Consider the following 19,377-nt stretch of genomic DNA (forward strand, 5'->3'; position numbering starts at 1 on the left):
ATTATGGGAGCAAAAAATAAAGTTCTCAATAATTTCATGCAGAGTTAAAATGTATTTTGTTCTAATATTTAATTTTCCTGAAAATGTTTGATGTGCTAGGTCACCCTAAGGCTGTCATCCAGTTATCATCCTTAGTCCAAATTCTAATCAGGAATTAAACACAATTAAAGTAACAGTGAGGGATTGTTGGTGATGGTGTCTTTCAGCTGACACTTTAAACTTTAATGCAATTTGCATATTTTGGTGCTGTGACAGTATCCTGTGACATTATTCGAAGAAGAAGGAGTTTGTCCAGTTCTCTGGCCAACATTCTTTTCTAAATCTAGCATCAAAATTGTGTTAACCAATCATTAAGTTTTCTGTTTGAGAGAACTTGGCTGTTTTTTCAAAAGTCCAAGTCATGAATACTCTCTATCCTTCACTGTACCATTAAAATTGGCAGGTCGAGAAGGGGCAGAACTGGAGTGTTTGTCCTTTTAGATGGTACCTCGTGGTAAGGCCCTATGTAGGCAGTGAATCTATTCTATTTACGTAGAAAAGCCTTAGGTTAGAAATTTGGTAGATTGAATTCCTCAGATACTGAAAGTGAGGACTGCAGATGCTGGAGACCAGAGTCAAAAAGTGAGACACTGGGCAAACACAGCAGGTCCGGCAGCATCCGAGGAGCATGAAAGTCGATGTTTCAGGCATAAGCCCTTCAGCAGGAATGAATTGATGAAGAGCTTCTGCCCGAAATGTTGACTCTCCTGCTCCTCACATGCTACCTGACCTGCTGTCCTTTTCCAGCATATCACTTTTCGACTTCATAAGCCTAAGGGTATTGTTTACACAACGAATGAGGATGTTCAGATTGTGAATATTTTATTTTTCATGGCACTGCACATTGAATGAAGAACTCAATCTTAAAGATTGGATGAATGGAACTGGACAAAGAGACATAGTGAGTCTCAATTTTAAAATTATACATTAGATTACATTACAGTGTGGAAACAGGCCCTTCGGCTCAACAAGTCCACACTGCCCCGCCGAAGCGAAACCCACCCCTAGCCCTACATTTACCCCTTACCTAACACTGCGGGCAACTTAGCATGGCCAATTCACATGACCTGCACAACTTTGTGACTGTGGGAAGAAACCGGAGCACCCGGAGGAAACCCACGCAGACACGGGGAGAATGTGCAAACTCCACACAGTCAGTCACCTGAGGCGGGAATTGAACCCGGGTCTCCAGCGCTGTGAGGCAGCAGTGCTAGCCACCGTGCCGCCCACTAGTATGCTTGTGTTGATTTTGTAACTAAAATTAGCAAGTTGGAAAGCAGGGATAAACATACTTCAAGCACAAGGTTTATTGTGTAATTTGAAACTGGGTTATGATACTACCATTGGGAGAAGTAATTATGGCATGATTAGGCTGAACATTAATACTAGTTGGTGTTTTAATTCAAAGTGTTTGTGCTAAGAAATTTGGAAATGGTTATTTAGCATGGGTTCAATTCCCATATGGGCTTGAGATTACCATGAAGGTCCCACCTTCTCAACCTTGCCTGAGGCTTGGTGACCCTCCGGTTAAACTACCACCAGTCATCTCTCTCTCTCTCTCTCTCTCTCTCTCTCTCTCTCTCTCTCTCTCGTGCTCTCTCTCTCTCTCTCGCGCTCTCTCTCTCTCTCGCGCTCTCTCACTCGCACTCGCACTCTCACTTTCTCACACTCGTTCTTGCTCTCACGCTCACTCTTGCTTTCTCTTTCACGCTCGCTCTCACGCTCGCTCTCACGCTCACTCTCGCTCTCTCTCATGTTCACTCACTCTCTCACGCTCGTTCTCACTCTTGCTCTCTCCCACGCTCGCTTTTGCTCGCTCTCTCACTCTCGCGCTCTCTCTCATGCTCGCTCTCTCTCACGCTCGCGCTCTCTCTCTCACGCTCACGCTCTCTCTCTCACGCTCGCGCTCTCTCTCACGCTCGCGCTCTCGCTCACGCTCGCGCTCTCGCTCACGCTCGCGCTCTCTCACGCTCGCGCTCTCTCTCACGTTCGCTCTCACGTTCGCTCTCGCTCTCGCTCTCATGTTCACTCTCGCTCTCTCACGTTCGCTCTCGCTCTCACGTTCGCTCTCACGTTCACTCTCACGTTCACTCTCGCTCTCATGTTCACTCTCGCTCTCTCGCGCTCTCGTTCACTCTCGCTCGTTCACTCTCGCTCTCTCATTCACTCTCGCTCTCTCGTTCGCTCTCGCTCTCTCATGTTCGCTCTCGCTCTCTCTCACGTTTGCTCTCGCACTCACATTCACTCTCGCTCTCGCTCTCACGTTCACACTCGCTCTCTCGCTCTCACGTTCACACTCGCTCTCTCACTCGCTCTCTCACGTTCATTCTCGCTCTCTCACGTTCGTGCTCTCTCACGTTTGCTGTCACTCACGTTCGCTCTCGCTCTGACACGTTCGCTCTCGCTCTCACGTTCACTCTCGCTCTCTCTCACGTTCGCTCTCGCTCTGACACGTTCGCTCTCGCTCTCACGTTCACGCTCTCGCTCTCACGTTCACGCTTTCGCTCTCACGTTCACGCTCTCGCTCTCACGTTCACGCTCTCGCTCTCACGTTCGCTCTCGCTCTCACGTTCACCCTCGCTCTCGCTCTCACGTTCACCCTCGCTCTCTCTCACGTTCACCCTCGCTCTCTCTCACGTTCACCCTCGCTCTCTCTCACGTTCGCCCTCGCTCTCTCTCACGTTCGCCCTCGCTCTCACGTTCGCCCTCGCTCTCACGTTCGCTCTCGCTCTCACGTTCGCTCTCTCGCTCTCACGTTCGCTCTCGCTCTCACGTTCGCTCTCGCTCTCTCTCACGTTCGCTCTCGCACTCGCTCTCACGTTCGCTCTCGCACTCGCTCTCACGTTTGCTCTCGCACTCGCTCTCACGTTCGCTCTCACTCGCTCTCACGTTCGCTCTCACTCGCTCTCACGTTCGCTCTCACTCTCTCTCACATTCGCTCTCGCTCTCACGTTCGCTCTCGCTCTTATGCTCGCTCTCGCTCTCGCTCTCACGTTCGCACTCGCTTTCACTCTCGATCTCGATCTCGCTCTCACGTTCACTCTCGCTCTCGCTCTCACGTTCACTCTCACTCTCTCTCATGTTCGCTCTTGCACTCGCTCTCACGTTCACTCTCGCACTCTCTCACGTTCGCTCTCGCTCTCATGTTCGCGCTCGCTCTCACGTTCGCTCTCACTCTCACGTTCGCTCTCGCTCTCTCTCACGTTCGCTCTCGCTCTCACGTTCGCTCTCGCTCTCACGTTCGCTCTCGCTCTCTCTCATGTTCGTGCTCTCTCTCGCTCTCGCTCTCACGTTCACTCTCGCTCTGTCACATTCGCTCTCGCTCTCTCACGTTCGTTCTCGCTCTCGCGCTCTCTCTCATGTTCGCGCACGCTCTCGCTCTCACGTTCGCTCTCGCTCTCTCGCGCTCACTCTCTCGCGCTCGCTCTCACACGCTCGCTCTCACACGCTCGCTCTCACACGCTCACTCTCACACGCTCGCTCTCTCACGCTCGCTCTCTCACGCTCGCTTTCTCACGCTTACTCTCTCACGCTCGCGCTCTCATTCTTGCTCTCTCTCTCGCGCTCTCTCTCGCACTCTCTCTCTCGCGCTCGCTCTCGCTCTCGCGCTCTCTCTCGCTCTCGCGCGCTCTCTCGCTCTCTCTCGCTCTCTCGCTCTCGCTCTCTCTCGCGCTCGCTCTCTCGCGCTCGCTCTCGCTCTCGCGCTCTCTCTCGCTCTCGCGCGCTCTCTCGCTCTCGCGCTCTCTCTCGCTCTCTCGCTCTCTCTTGCTCGCTCTCTCTCTCTCTCTCTCGCGCTCTCTCTCGCTCTCTCTCGCTCTCTCGCTCTCTTGCTCTCGCTCTCTCTCTCTCGCTCTCTCTCTCTCGCTCTCTCTCTCTCGCTCTCTCTCTCTCGCTCTCTCTCTCTCGCTCTCTCTCTCTCGCTCTCTCTCTCTCGCTCTCGCTCTCGCTCTCGCTCTCGCTCTCTCTCGCGCCCTCTCTCTCGCGCTCTCTCTCTTGCGCTCGCTCACTCTCACATGCTCGCTCTCTCTCTCGCTGTCTCTCTCTCGCTCGCTCTCACGCTCGCTCGCTCTCTCATGCTCTCTCATGCTCTCTCATGCTCTCTCATGCTCTCTCTCACGCTCGCTCTCTCTCACACGCTCGCTCTCTCTCGCACGCTCGCTTTCTCTCGCACGCTCGCTCGCTCTCACATGCTCTCTCTTGCACGCTCGCGTTCTCTCGCACGCTCGCTCTCTCGCAAGCCCGCTCGCTCTCACACACTCACTCGCTCTCACACACTCGCTCGCTCTCACATGCTCTCTCTCTCACGCTCGCTCTCTCTCTCTCTCTCACGCTCGCTCTCTCTCTCTCTCGCTGTCTCTCACTCACTCTCGCTTGCACTCTCTCACGCTCGTGCTCGCTTGCTCGCTTTCTCGCTCTCGCGCTCGCTCTCACTCTCGCCCTCGCCCTCTCTCTCGCACGTGCCCTCTCTCTCGCACGTGCCCTCTCTCTCGCACGTGCCCTCACTCTCGCACGTGCCCTCTCTCTCGCGCGTGCCCTCTCTCTCGCGCGTGCCCTCTCTCTCGCGCGTGCCCTCTCTCTCGCGCGTGCCCTCTCTCTCGCGCGTGCCCTCTCTCTCGCGCGTGCTCTCTCTCTCGCGCGCGCCCTCTCTCTCGCGCGCGCCCTCTCTCTCGCGCGCGCCCTCTCTCTCGCGCGCGCCCTCCCTCTCGCGCGCGCCCTCCCTCTCGCGCGCGCCCACCCTCTCGCGCGCGCCCACCCTCTCGCGCGCGCCCTCCCTCCCTCTCGCGCACGCCCTCCCTCTAGCGCGCGCCCTCCCTCTAGCGCGCGCCCTCCCTGTCGCGCGCGCCCTCCCTGTCGCGCGCGCCCTCCCTCCCGCGCGCGCCCTCCCTCCCGCGCGCGCCCTCCCTCTCGCGCGCGCCCTCCCTCTCGCGCGCGCCCTCCCTCTCGCGCGCGCCCTCCCTCTAGCGCGCGCCCTCCCTCTAGCGCGCGCCCTCCCTCTAGCGCGCGCCCTCCCTGTCGCGCGCGCCCTCCCTCCCGCGCGCGCCCTCCCTCTCGCGCGCGCCCTCCCTCTCGCGCGCGCCCTCCCTCTCGCGCGCGCCCTCCCTCTCGCGCGCGCCCTCCCTCTCGCGCGCGCCCTCACTCTCGCGCGCGCCCTCCCTCTCGCGCGCGCCCTCCCTCTCGCGCGCGCCCTCCCTCTCGCCGCGCCCTCTCTCTCGCGCGCGCCCTCTCTCTCGCGCGCGCCCTCCCTCTCGCGCGCGCCCTCCCTCTCGCGCGCGCGCCCTCTCTCTCGCGCTCGCCCTCTCTCTCGCGCTCGCCCTCTCTCTCGCGCTCGCCCTCTCTCTCGCGCTCGCCCTCTCTCCTCGCGCTCGCCCTCTCTCCTCGCGCTCGCCCTCTCTCCTCGCGCTCGCCCTCTCTCCTCGCGCTCGCCCTCTCTCCTCGCGCTCGCCCTCTCTCCTCGCGCTCGCCCTCTCTCCTCGCGCTCGCCCTCTCTCCTCGCGCTCGCCCTCTCTCCTCGCGCTCGCCCTCTCTCCTCGCGCTCGCCCTCTCTCCTCGCGCTCGCCCTCTCTCCTCGCGCTCGCCCTCTCTCCTCGCGCTCGCCCTCTCTCCTCGCGCTCGCCCTCTCTCCTCGCGCTCGCCCTCTCTCCTCGCGCTCGCCCTCTCTCCTCGCGCTCGTCCTCTCTCCTCGCGCTCGTCCTCTCTCCTCGCGCTCGCCCTCTCTCCTCGCGCTCGCCCTCTCTCCTCGCGCTCGCCCTCTCTCCTCGCGCTCGCCCTCTCTCCTCGCGCTCGCCCTCTCTCCTCGCGCTCGCCCTCTCTCTCGCGCTCGCCCTCTCTCTCGCGCTCGCCCTCTCTCTCGCGCTCGCCCTCTCTCTCGCGCTCGCCCTCTCTCTCGCGCTCGCCCTCTCTCTCGCGCTCGCCCTCTCTCTCGCGCTCGCCCTCTCTCTCGCGCTCGCCCTCTCTCTCGCGCTCGCCCTCTCTCTCGCGCTCGCCCTCTCTCTCGCGCTCGCCCTCTCTCTCGCGCTCGCCCTCTCTCTCGCGCTCGCCCTCTCTCTCGCGCTCGCCCTCACTCGGTCTCACTTTCTCTCAAGCGCTCTCGCTCTCTCTCGCGCTCTCGCTCTCTCTCGCGCTCTCGCTCTCTCTCTCGCGCCCTCTCGCGCTCTCGCCCTCTCGCGCTCTCGCCCTCTCGCCCTCTCGCCCTCTCGCGCTCTCGCCCTCTCTCGCTGTCGCCCTCTCTCGCTGTCGCCCTCTCTCGCTGTCGCCCTCTCTCGCTGTCGCCCGCTCTCGCTCTCGCCCGCTCTCGCTCTCGCCCGCTGTCGCCCTCTCTCGCTGTCGCCCGCTCTCGCTGTCGCCCGCTCTCGCTGTCGCCCGCTCTCGCTCTCGCCCGCTCTCGCTCTCGCCCTCGCTCTCGCTCTCGCCCTCGCTCTCGCTCTCGCCCTCACTCTCGCCCTCGCCCTCTCTCGCTTTCGCCCTCTCTCGCTCTCGCTCGCCCTCTCTCGCTCTCGCTCTCGCCCTCTCTCGCTCTCGCCCTCTCTCGCTCTCGCTCTCGCCCTCTCTCGCCCTCTCTCGCTCTCGCCCTCTCTCGCTCTCGCCCTCTCTCGCTCTCGCCCTCTCTCGCTCTCGCCCTCTCTCGCTCTCGCCCTCTCTCGCTCTCGCCCTCTCTCGCTCTCGCCCTCTCTCGCTCTCGCCCTCTCTCGCTCTCGCCCTCTCTCGCTCTCGCCCTCTCTCGCTCTCGCCCTCTCTCGCTCTCGCCCTCTCTCGCTCTCGCCCTCTCTCGCTCTCGCCCTCTCTCGCTCTCGCCCTCTCTCGCTCTCTCCCTCTCTCGCCCTCTCTCGCTCTCGCCCTCTCTCGCTCTCGCCCTCTCTCGCTCTCGCCCTCTCTCGCTCTCGCTCTCTCACGCTCGCTCTCGTACTCGCTCTCACTCTCACGCTCGCTCTCACTCTCACGCTTGCGCGCTCGCTTTCTCTCATGCTCGCTCTCGCTCTCTCTCTTCCCCCCTCTCGCTCTCGCTCATGCTCCCATCTCATATGCTGTCTCTCTGTCTCGCGTTCTCTCTCTCTCTTGCGCACTCTCTCTCTCTTTCGCGCTCTCTCTCGCACGCTCACACTTTCTCCCTCCCTCCTTCCTTCCTTCCCCCCCCCCCCTTCCCTCGGACAATGGTGAATTTTACTAGTAATATTGCAATCCAGATGCTATCTATTACCTTGATTTATGTAACATTTTATAGGTTATGTATGACCAATTAAGTCAGTTTTACACTGTTACAATAAATATTTTCTTTAGATGGATTGTTCTAGTTTGTTTTCAGATTGGCCAAAGCAACTTGTAGATTTGATGATCAGAGTGGCACACTTGCATACACTTCCCTGCAAAGAAGAGTAACATGTAAACACTGCCTGTTTTAATGGGATGAAAAAGGCACCAGACATTCTCTGGCTGATTCTTGGGGACGTGCCTTGGCAAATCAGTCGATTTTCCTGATTTCAGTTTGAATTTGATTGAATTTGTCAATTATTATCTAATTAGTGCATTTTCCAATACAATGCTATAAAAACTATTGCTGCCCCAGTTTGCATTTGTAATTTTGTAAATTGTCCTGATGAATATAAAACAAAATGTAAATTAAAATGTCTTTTTTAAGCCATGCTCTAGTTTTTTAAATCTGTTTTTCTGTTATCACTGATCATGAGACTATTGTTAATTGGAGCATGATTTAAAATACTTCATTTTAATCTACTATCTTCCCTGTTTAGTAACATCTGATGAAAACAAGTTAGCTGGTTGATCTTTTTTTTAATACCTATGTAGGAAACCTAATTGGTCCAAATAGGTTTGCCCCCTAACGTGCCAGCACTACCTTCTTTGGGAGCCACCTGACAGTAGACACTTTTAAACATTTTTGCTGGCACTTGGGGGCAAACCTATTTGGATCATTAACTTCTAAACAATATGAATGAAATGTTTGAGATGTCATCATTAGAGTTAGATCAGTAATCCATTGGCGATATTGTACATTTTTCACTACTAGTATACTTCTGTATTTGAGTACAGGTGACTTTAAATTCTAATAAAAGCTGTTTATTTTTGATGAACCATGAACCTGTCACGATTGCCCAAGTAGTGCTGTCTCATAACTGAATGTGGATCAGTGGTGCTGGAAGAGCACAGCAATTCAGGCAGCATCCGAGGACAGGCAAAATCGACGTTTCGGGCAAAAGCCCGTCCTCGGATGCTGCCTGAATTGCTGTGCTCTTCCAGCACCACTGATCCAGAATCTGGTTTCCAGCATCTGCAGTCATTGTTTTTACCTCATAACTGAATGTAACAGTCGAATATCATCTTGGTTTGTCATTTGATCCTTCAAATCTACATTAGTTTGTGTGCATGAGGAAGTTCAACATATTAGACCAAAGCTTTATAGCAGCACATCAATGTTTCTATATTTTGTTTAAAGGCAAGAGTATCTTGTGACTGGTCATATCTGTTTCTTATCTGTTAGCTGTTGAAACACGTGATTTTACTGGGGATGCTGCAAAGTTGAGTTCTGACAGACATGAACAGCTTAATTTTGTAATAGAAATTATTTATCTTTCTGTATTTGTTTCATTTGTTAACCTTTTTCAAGGAAACACAACTTTTCATAAAGGACTCTTTAACTTTCTACTTTGTGCTTAAGATTTTGTACCTAGCTACTTTTGTACCTAAGATGGCACTGGGATTGGCGATATTGTACATTTTTCACTACTAGTATACTTCTGTACTTGAGTACAGGTGACTTTAAATTCTAATTGTTTGAGTCCGCTTGAAGCATTTCAGAGAAATTAAATTATATACAAATGCAGTTTGATGTTTGATGTTTGCAATTTGGTTCTCCTGGACTGCATGTTTTTCATTCAGTAGCATCTTGCATGAATTTACATGCTCGTTGGTGTTTCTGTGGTAAAAGTATATGAAACTTATTCTGCATATAAAAGTCATGATCCAGTCTTGGTGTTTAAGAAAATAATCATTTCTAGCATTTAATAATTGAATTAACAATGTTGACTCTGACTTAATGCTTACAATGGAAGGATAAATCAAAATGCTGGGAGAGGTGGACGTTACAGGGTTTCTTTCTGTACATGTAGTGGTAAGTGAAGCTCCCTCTGCTGTTCATTGCAAAGAGGCACAATGCTGGGGAGATGGCTAATATTAGTGCCAGCCTTTACTGCATGTAATTTCTCAGACGGGCCATCAATTGTATGCCCAGCCACTGACCGAAAACCCCATCCCTCCATTGTATCATGACATTTGTGGGGTTTTTCTTCCAATTTTGTGACAGTTTATCTTTTTTTTTTGTCCCTTAAACCTAGCACTGTGTTTTATGTTAATTATTAAAAACTAGTAAGAGTCTGCATGTGGTTCTCTACGGTGGTTTATTGTTTATCCAGTAGATAGCTGAGCTGTATGGATTACAAACACTTGATTCGTGGTCTGTGCTGTGTTATCGGATTCTCAGTTGGGTTGCTTGAATTTGCTTTGGTGACACTGGGATGGGGTTGGACTAATCCTGATTTCGGTGTGTGTCTGAAATGAGCTGCTCGAGGAAGTGGTGGAGGCTGCTACAATTACAACGTTTAAGAGTTAAAAATCACACAACACCGGGTTTTAGTCCACCAGGTTTATTTGGAAGCACTAGCTTTCAAATTGCTGCTTCTTCAGGTGGTTGTGGAGCAGAATCATAAGACACAGACTTTATAGCAACAGGATTGCAGTGTCATGGAATGTAATATTAAATAAATTTAGTCTTCCATCTTTTAGAATGGTCATGCTATTTCCAAATAAACCTGGTGGACTATAATCTGGTGTTGTGTGATTTTAAACTTTGTCCACCCCAGTCCAACGTTGGCACCTCCACATCATGGCTACCATTTAAAAGGCAAATGGATCGGTACATGAATGCGAAGGGTTGACAGGGGTATGGGCCAAGTGCTGGCAAATAGGAGTACATTAATTTAGTATATCTGGTCAGTATGGACGAGTTGGACCGAAGGGTCTGTTTCCGTGCTGTGCATTTCTAGGACTCTATGTCTGCTGAAAAAATTCCTGGCCAGAGAACCGCATAGGATGAGTAATCTGCCAGCTCTCTATCTCAAGTCTCGAAAGAATAATGGCAACTTGGGTGAAATGCTAGACAGTCAGCAGAGATCTTGGAAGCCATAACTCCAGCATGGATTCAATATCTTTAAGGGAGGGAGGATGCTTTGTGCATCATAAAACACAATTGCACCATTGACATCAATATCATGATTTTAAAATTTTCATAATTGTTTTCAAATCACTGTACGACCTTGTTCCTCCCTATCCCTGTCAGCTACTTCAGCCCTATAACTCTCAAAATATTTGTGTATATCTAATTCTGGCTCTTGTACATCCTTGACTTTAATTGCTCCACCTTTGTTAGCCATGTCTTCGGTATCTAGGATATGCACCAAACATCTCTATCACACTTTTCCTCTTTGCACATATCTCAAAATTTACCACTGTGACCAAGAATTTTGTTAGCTATCTAAATACCTTTTTATGACGCTCAGTATCATACTTTGTTTTAGAAGAATCCGGTGAAACTTGCAATATTTTGTTATATTAAAATCGATATATAAATTTGTACTTTAATTACACTTGTAAAAATGTCAATTTAAAAATATATAGCAGTGCACATGTCAATTTTGTCAGAGCTTTCAAAATGTCTTGTATTATTTGCATATTAGATCTTTAATGTTTATCCATTGTTCTTTAGGCATCTTTGCTTTCAAATGTCCACGAGCAGAAGAGATTTTCAACTTGCTGCAGGATATCATGCAGTCAAACAGTATAAGTGTTGTGGAAGAGCCAGTTGTGGAAAGAAATGAACCACAAAATGAATTAGATATTCCGAGAACTCCACGGACACCTACCAGTGAGTATTCTTAATATTTTTGTACAAATATACTTATTGTAAGCAAACAGCTTCATCTTGAAGGCCAAGAGTTTAAAGATTTTCTTACTATGAAATCAGCCTCCGTGTTATTCAAAACCAAAAGGTTTTCTCCAGCGATTAACCTCCCAACTGGAGATAATGTTTACTTATTAAAATTAAAACCACAAATCAACTAGCCAGGAAGGGATGTCAAATAGGGTAAAATTGGACATACACTCATTGGAGTGCAGAAGAATGATAGTTGATCATATTGAAACATGCAGGGTGAGTTAGGCCTTTCTTTGACAGGAGTGAAGGTTTATAGGAGACTGACGAAAAAAGTGGAGTTGAGGCCATGATTAGCCACGATCTTGCATAGTTAAGAAGATGCAGGTAGCCAAATGATCCAGACCCGCATCTATATCTTGACTTTACTATATCAAGTTTGTACCAGTAAACTTGAAAATTCACAATTTTGTCACAAATTCTGGGCAATCCAAGATGTAGGACGGGAAACATTTCTGCCTGTAAGAGCTGCTCCTTTCTTTTTGAGGTATTTTAGGTGTTGGAGGTGATTTCCTTGAATTCCAGGAGCAGCAATTACTGTTTTATATGCTGTTACATTGTTTTGGAACTTTGGAAAAAAAAAGTCAAAACAACAGCACTTTTAACAGGAAGAAGAGCAGACAAAGGAAGCACAAGGTGAGGTCAGTGCAGGAGAGAGAGAGAGAAAACCTGCACAGTTACTGCCTTTGCTGTTTGAATTCGTGTATTGCTGGACATCGGAGTGCATCTGGGAAAATTAACAAACAGTGAAATTCACAACTAATCTTGGAGGGACTGTTGGGCGAAGTTCACAGCACAGAATCAGATAAGTTAACTGTAGTTTTAAGTCTGTCCAAAAGAAAGGTTGTATTAGTGAGTGCAATGGGTTCTTTCTTGATTATATGTTTTTGGAGATACGTCTCTTGATTAAACTTAAAATGTAAGCCATAGCTATTAATTTAACCTGGGGGCAGTGTTTGTAGAGGAATAAGATGGTGTTATTTTCTGGGTCTGTAGATTGTAAAGGAGCAAAAATGGCCTTTGCAGTGATATGTACTTATTTTCAGATGTGAGAGTTTAAAGAGAGTTTAAGGGTTACTGCAGATTATATCTGCCATAAATGCTGTTGGATGCGAATCTTATCAGATCGAGTGGATCGGTTGGAGAGACAGATAGAAGCGATGAGGAATTTGCAACAGAATGTGATGGATGGCAGTTATAGGGAGGGGGCAAGTCTCAGATACAGTCACATAGATGGGTTAACTCCAGGAAGGGTAAGAGAGGTAGGCAGCTAGTGCAAGAGTCTTTTGTGGATATACCCATTTCAAACAGGTATGCTGTTTTGGAAAATGTAGGTGGTGATGGATTCTCAGGGGAACGTAGCACGAACAGCCAAGTTTCTGGAATTGAGATTGGCTCTAATGCAACGAGGGGTACATCAGCTTCCAAGAGATCAATTGCGTGAGGGGATTTTGTAGTCCGCGGTACAGACAGATATTTCTGTGGCCAGCAGAGAAAAAGCAGAATGGTGTGTTGTTTCCCTGGTGCCAGGATCAAGGATGTCTCAGAGAGGGTGCAGAATGTTCTCATGGGGGAGAGGGGCCAGCAGGAGGTCATTGTCCACATTGGAACCAACGACATTGGAAGGGAAAAGGTTGAGATTCTGAAGGGAGATTACAGAGACTTAGGCAGAAATTTAAAAAGGAGGTCCTCAAGGGTAGTAATATCTGGATTATTCCCAGTGCTATGAGCTAGTGAGGGCAGGAATAGGAGGATAGAGCAGATGAATGCATGGCTGAGGAGCTGGTGTATGGGAGAAGGATTCACATTTTTGGATCATTGGAATCTCTTTTGGGGTAGAAGTGACCTATACAAGAAGGACGGATTGCACGTAAATTGGAAGGGGACTAATATACTGGCAGGGGAATTTGCTAGGACTGCTTGGGAGGATTTAAACTAGTAAGGTGGGGGGGGAACGAGGCGCAGGGTTGGGGAGGTCGGACCCAGGGAGATAGTGAGGAAAGAGATCAATCTGAGACGGGAACAGCTGAGAACAGAATTGAGTCAGGGCAGGCAGGGACAAGGTAGGACTAATAAATTAAACTGCATTTATTTCAATGCAAGGGGCCTAACAGGGAAGGCAGATGAACTCAGGGCATGGTTAGGAACATAGGACTGGGATATCATAGCAATTACAGAAACATGGCTCAGGGATGAGCAGGACTGGCAGCTTTATGTTCCAGGATACAAATGCTACAGGATGGATAGAAAGGGAGGCAAGAGAGGAGGGGGAGTGGCATTTTTGATAAGGGATAGCTGTGCTGAGAGAGGATATTCCCGGAAATACACCCAGGGAAGTTATTCGGGCGGAACTGAGAAATAAGAAAGGGATGATCATCTTATTGGGATTGTATTATAGACCCCCCAATAGTCAGAGGGAAATTGAGAAACAAACTTATAAGGAGATCTCCGCTATCTGTAAGAATAATAGGGTAGTTATGGTAGGGGATTTTAACTTTCCAAACATCGACTGGGACTGCCATAGTGTTAAGGGGTTAGATGGAGAGGAATTTGCTAAGTGTGCACAAGAAAGTTTTCTGATTCAGTATGTGGATGTACCTACTAGAGAAGGTGCAAAACTTGACCTACTCTTGGGAAATAAGACAGGGCAGGTGACTGAGGTGTCAGTGTGGGAGCAGTTTGGGGACAGTGACCATAATTCTATTAAATTTAAAATAGTGTTGGAAAAGGATAGACCAAATCTAAAAGTTGAATTTCTAAAGTGGAGAAAGGCCAATTTTGATGGTATTAGGCAGGAACTCTCAAATCCCTCGAACTCAGCACCGCCTTCCTAACCTGCAATCTTCTTCCTGACCTCTCTGCCCCCACCCCCACTCCGGCCTATCACCCTCACCTTGACCTCCTTCCACCTATCGCATTTCCAACGCCCCTCCCCCAAGTCCCTCCTCCCTACCTTTTATCTTAGCCTGCTTGGCACACTCTCCTCATTCCTGAAGAAGGGCTCATGCCCGAAACGTCGATTCTCCTCCTCCTTGGATGCTGCCTGACCTGCTGCGCTTTTCCAGCAACACATTTTCAGCTCTGATCTCCAGCATCTGCAATCCTCACTTTCTCCTCGAAGATTTTAACCTACTGCGAATCCTCTTGCAAGGATGCCTTCCTTGAAGAAGCTCTCTTCCTCCCTCTACAAGGATTTCAGTGAGTCTCTCTCTCACTGCACCCCCCAGGTCATCTCCTCTGCAAAGAACTTTCGAAAGCTGATTGGAGGCAGATGTTCGCAGGTAAAGGGACGGCTGGAAAATGGGAAGCCTTCAGAAATGAAATAACAAGAATCCAGAGAAAGTATATTCCTGTCAGGATGAAAGGGAAGGCTGGTAGGTATAGGGAATGCTGGATGACTAAAGAAATTGAGGGTTTGGTTAAGAAAAAGAAGGAAGTGTATGTCAGGGACAGACAGGATAGATCGAGTGATTCCTTAGAAGAGTATAAAGGAAGTAGGAGTATACTTTTTTTTATAGATATTTTTATTAGAAATTTAACATTTTATCAAGTTTACAAAAATAAACAAAACTCTCAAGTACAAACATTGATATACAATTAAATCTTAAATATATAATAACCAAAATTTAACAAAAGAAAAATACCGAGAAAAAAAAACAAAACTCAACTAACTACTAATCTAACCTACAACTAACCAGAGTGTATATTTAACTCTCTTACATTATTCAAATAAGAGAAAGAGAAATAAAAACAGCGGATAACATAGAAATTGTATAGTGAGATACATGCTCGGAATGTGTTAACATCAAATGTAACAAAACCCGTATTCGTGCGGGATTCCTCTCCCAAGGACCAGCCAGGTTCGTAATCTCAATTAAATAAAAGCCCTTGTTAGGATAGCCGAAATATCTGTATTCATATCATTCAAGAAGGGCTGCCATATTTTATAAAATAGTTCGGTCTTTCGATGCACCACATTTGTAAGGAAGTCAAGGGGAATACATTCCATAATTAACCTGTGCCAATTTGAAAGTCCAGAGGGGCCCTCAGCCACCCAGTTTACCAAAATATTTTTCTTTGTACAGAAAGAGAGAATAGAAAATAGTCTCTTCTCATGCATGTCCAGGGCGGATAAGTTCGAAAAGCCCAAAAGGAGAGATACGGGGTCCACTTTAATTTCCGTTCCTAAAATTTCTGTCAGGGTACTTGCTACTTTAGTCCAATATCTACGGATCTTATGACAGGTCCATAGACAATGTACAAGAGTGCCCACCTCTATTTTACATTTGGGACACATTGGGGATGCTCCTGCCTTAAATTTTGCCAATCGATCCGGTGCTATATGGACCCTATGAAGTATCTTCAGCTGGATAGCCTGAGTTCTGTTACAGATGGTGATTCTTCTGGCGTTTTCCCAAATGTCATTCCACGTTTCTATAGAGATTTCTAGTCCCAATTCCTGATCCCATGTTTTAAGCAGATTGTCCATATCTCCCGATACTTCATCATGTAGTAAATGATAAATAGTACTGATGGCGGATACCCCCATTGGCCGTAGTACTCTACATTCTCTATCTGATTTATAAAGACTATCTTATAGGTCGTCGTCTTCTGTATATAGTCTCGAATTTGGAAGTATCGATAGAGGTCTCCATTAGGTAATCCGAATTTCTGACGCAGCTGTTCAAAAGACATCAGTACCCCATCTGCAAATAGGTCCCCTAGACATGAGATACCCCTGAATCTCCAGAGTTTAAAAGTGGCCTCTGTAAACCCCGGTTGGAATCCCCATGCTCCCACTATCGGCGCATAGGGGGATGTTTTATGTGAGTTGCCCTCATTTTGCCGCATTATATTCCAAGCTTTAATTGTATTTAGTATTATAGGGTTTTTACAGTGATCCGTAATGATTTTCCTCTTGTCTGAAAATAAAAGGTTAATAAGTGGGCATTTTACTTGAGAAGCTTCGATGTCCAGCCAGGTTGATTGTGGATCAAACAAGACCCAATCAGCTCTGTAACTTAATAAGGGACTTAACTGATATGTCCTAAAATCTGGGAAGTCCGATCCTCCCCTTGCCTGTGGAAGCTGTAGCTTCTTCAGCTTAATGAGGGGCCGTCTATGTTTCCAGATAAAGGAACCCAATCAGCCATATAATTTACATAGTGCCAGCCTCGGCAGCATCACCGGAAGCATTCTCATAGGGTATAGGAGACGGGGCAGGACATTCATTTTAATTAGTGAGGAGGATACTTAAGAGGGAAATCAGGAGGGCAAAACGGGGATATGAGATAGCTTTGGCAAATAGAATTAAGGAGAATCCAAAGAGTTAAGGACAAAAGGATAACTAGGGAGAGAATAGGGCCCCTCAAAGATTAGCAAGGCAGCCTTTGTGTGGAGCCACAGAAAATGGGGGAGATACTAACTGAATATTTTGCATCAGCATTTACTGTGGAAAAGAATGTGGAAGATATAGACTGTAGGGAAATAGATGGTGACATCTTGCAAAATGTCCAGATTACAGAGGAGGAAGTGCTGGATGTATTGAAACAGTTAAAGGTGGATAAATCCCCAGGACCTGATCAGGTGTACCTGAGAACTCTGTGGGAAGCTAGAGTAGTGATTGCTTGGCCTCTTGCTGAGATATTTGTATCATCGATAGTCCCAGGTGAGGTGCCGGAAGACTGAAGGTTGGCAAACGTGGTGCCACTGTTTAAGAAGGGTGGTAAAGACAAGCCAGGGAACGATAGACCAGTGAGCCTGACGTGGGTCGTTGGCAAGTTGTTGGAGGGAGTCCTGAGGGACAGGATGTACATGTATTTGGAAAGACAAGGACTGATTAGGGATAGTCAACATGGCTTTGTGCTTGGGAAATCATGTCTCACAAACTTGATTGAGTTTTTTGAAGAAGTAACAAAGAGGATTGATGAGGGCAGAGTAGCAGATGTGATCTATATGGACTTCAGTAAGGCGTTCGACAAGGTTCCCCATGGGAGACTGATTAGCAAGGTTAGATCTCATGGAATACAGGGAGAACTAGCCATTTGGATACAGAACTGGCTCAAAGATAGAAGACAGAGGGTGGTGGTGGAGGGTTGTTTTTCAGACTGGAGGACTGTGACCAATGGAATGCCACAAGGACTGATGCAGGGTCCTCTACTTTTTGTAATTTACATAAATGATTTGGATGGGAACATAAGAGGTACAGTTAGTAAGTTTGCAGATGATACCAAAGTTGGAGGTGTAGTGGACAGCGAAGAGGGTTACCTCAGATTACAACAGGATCTGGACCAGATGGGCCAATGGGCTGAGAAGTGGCAGATGGAGTTTAATTCAGATAAATGCAAGGTGCTGCATTTTGGGAAAGCAAATCTTAGCAGGGCTTCTACACTTAATGGTAAGGTCCTAAGGAGTGTTGCTGAACAAAGAGACCTTGGAGTGCAGGTTCATAGCTCCTTAAAAGTGAAGTCGAAGGTATATAGGATAGTGAAGGCGGCATTTGGTATGCTTTCCTTTATTGGTCAGAGTATTGAGTATACAGTTGGGAGATCATGTTGCGGCTATACAGGACATTGGTTAGGCCACTGTTGGAATATTGCGTGCAGTTCTGGTCTGCTTCCTATCGGAAAGATGTTGTGAAACTTGAAAGGGTTCAGAAAATATTTACAAGGATGTTGCCAGGGTTGGAGGATTTGAGCTAGAGGGAGAGGCTGAACAGGCTGGGGCTGATTTCCCTGTAGCGTCGGAGGCTGAGGAGTGACCATATAGAGGTTTACAAAACTATGAGGGTCATGGATAGGATAAATAGACCAAGTCTTTTCCCTGGGATCGGGGAGTCCAGAACTAGAGGGCATAGGTTTAGGCTGAGAGGGGAAAGATATAAAAGAGACCTTAGGGGCAACTTTTTCATGCAGAGGGTTGTACATGTATGGAATGAGCTGCCAGTGGAAGTGGTGGAGGCTGGTACAATTGCAACATTTAAGAGGCATTTGGATGGGTATATGAATAGGAAGGGTTTGGAGGGATGTGGGCCGGGTGCTGGCAGGTGGGACTAGATTGGGTTGGGATATCTGGTCGGCATGGGCAGGTTGGACTGAAGGGTCTGTTTCCATGCTGTACATCTCTGACTCTATATGCTGCTTAACCCAACAGTGTTGCTGGTTTTGTCAAACTGTTGATACTCCCAGAATTAAATTTAATATTGTCAGCATTTGCAGTACTTTGCTTTTATTCTTCAGTTCTTGTGCAACCACGTACTACAGTCCAAACTCAGAAAATTCAATCAGCAATGAACAGTCAGCAGGACTTGCTGCAAGATAGTGTTAGGTAACATAGATTTTCATAAACAGCAGTGTATGATCAGTGGAAGATGAGAGACAAACCAGGAGACCATTGCTTAATCAAGTGTGGTGGCGACAGTAGGATGAATGATGACCTTAGCAGTAATTGTGCTGAGATAGGGCTGAAATGGGTTGTGTTCTGGAGATGGCAGAAGCTAGTTTATGTGGTGGAGAAAATATGGGATCAGCAGCTAGCTTAGGGTAGGATAGGATTTCAACATGTTGGCTCTGCATCAAACAGTGAGTGACAAGAGAAATGGAATTGTTAGCAAGGATGTCATGTTTGTGGTGAGATCTGAAACAGGGGCTTCAAAATTAATGAAGTTATAAGAGACCCTTTGTCTTCAAAAATAAGCTCAGAAAGCACGGAGCTAGTTAATATCAACGTACAAAATGGTCCAGTTTATTCATCAAATATGTTAGATTCAACTGTTGCAAGTTGCCTGTTGGAGTAAGCCAGTCAATGCTTTAAGCCTGTTTCACATACAATGAGGTAATGGCTAATCCAGGTCCTAACTTCATCCACACTTCTTGGCACCATATCCCCTGATGTAATTGTCCAGCAAAAGTCAATCCGTCTCAGATTTATTTAAACCTTTGTTGCACTCCTTCCACAGCCAAATAAAGAGATAAAACTGACACATTACTCCAAATGGACTCTCACTAATGTCCTGGACAATTGCAGTGACACATCCTGCTCCTGCTCCTGCTCCTGCTCTCCAATCCCCGCACTGTAAAGGCCGTTGCATTCCATTCCTACAGGTTGCATTCTGGATACTGCCTTTAACATAGCAAAACACCCCAAGATGTTTCACAGGTGTGTTGACTGCAGATTATGTAATAGGCTATTAAGAGCAATCATCTGAAGCTTGGTCATTAGCGTTAGTTTTAATGAGTATTTTACAGGAGGGGGAGGGGTTCAGAAAAACATTTTAGAGCTCCGGTCTAGGTAGCTGTAGGTACAGTTGACATTGTTGGAGCTCATTAGACAGGCTAGTGAAG

The 19,377-nt window shown here is 48.2% G+C and overlaps 1 protein-coding gene across 3 annotated transcripts in view; it reads left to right on the forward strand.

Annotated features, from left to right (window-relative positions):
• The window catches only part of frs2a (fibroblast growth factor receptor substrate 2a), a 120,763-nt gene that overhangs the window by 87,652 nt on the left and 13,734 nt on the right, over positions 1 to 19,377 (forward strand). For all 3 annotated transcript variants that reach the window (XM_087997105.1, XM_087997106.1, XM_087997107.1), the window contains exon 5: positions 10,811 to 10,969. In XM_087997105.1, coding sequence (XP_087853231.1) covers positions 10,811 to 10,969 — 159 coding nt within the window. The remainder of the gene's footprint in view (positions 1 to 10,810; positions 10,970 to 19,377) is intronic.

Source organism: Chiloscyllium plagiosum, unplaced genomic scaffold (assembly GCF_037043375.1).
Source record: "Chiloscyllium plagiosum isolate Xiang-an unplaced genomic scaffold, Cpla_swu_hap1 HiC_scaffold_19, whole genome shotgun sequence".
NCBI lineage: Eukaryota > Metazoa > Chordata > Chondrichthyes > Orectolobiformes > Hemiscylliidae > Chiloscyllium > Chiloscyllium plagiosum.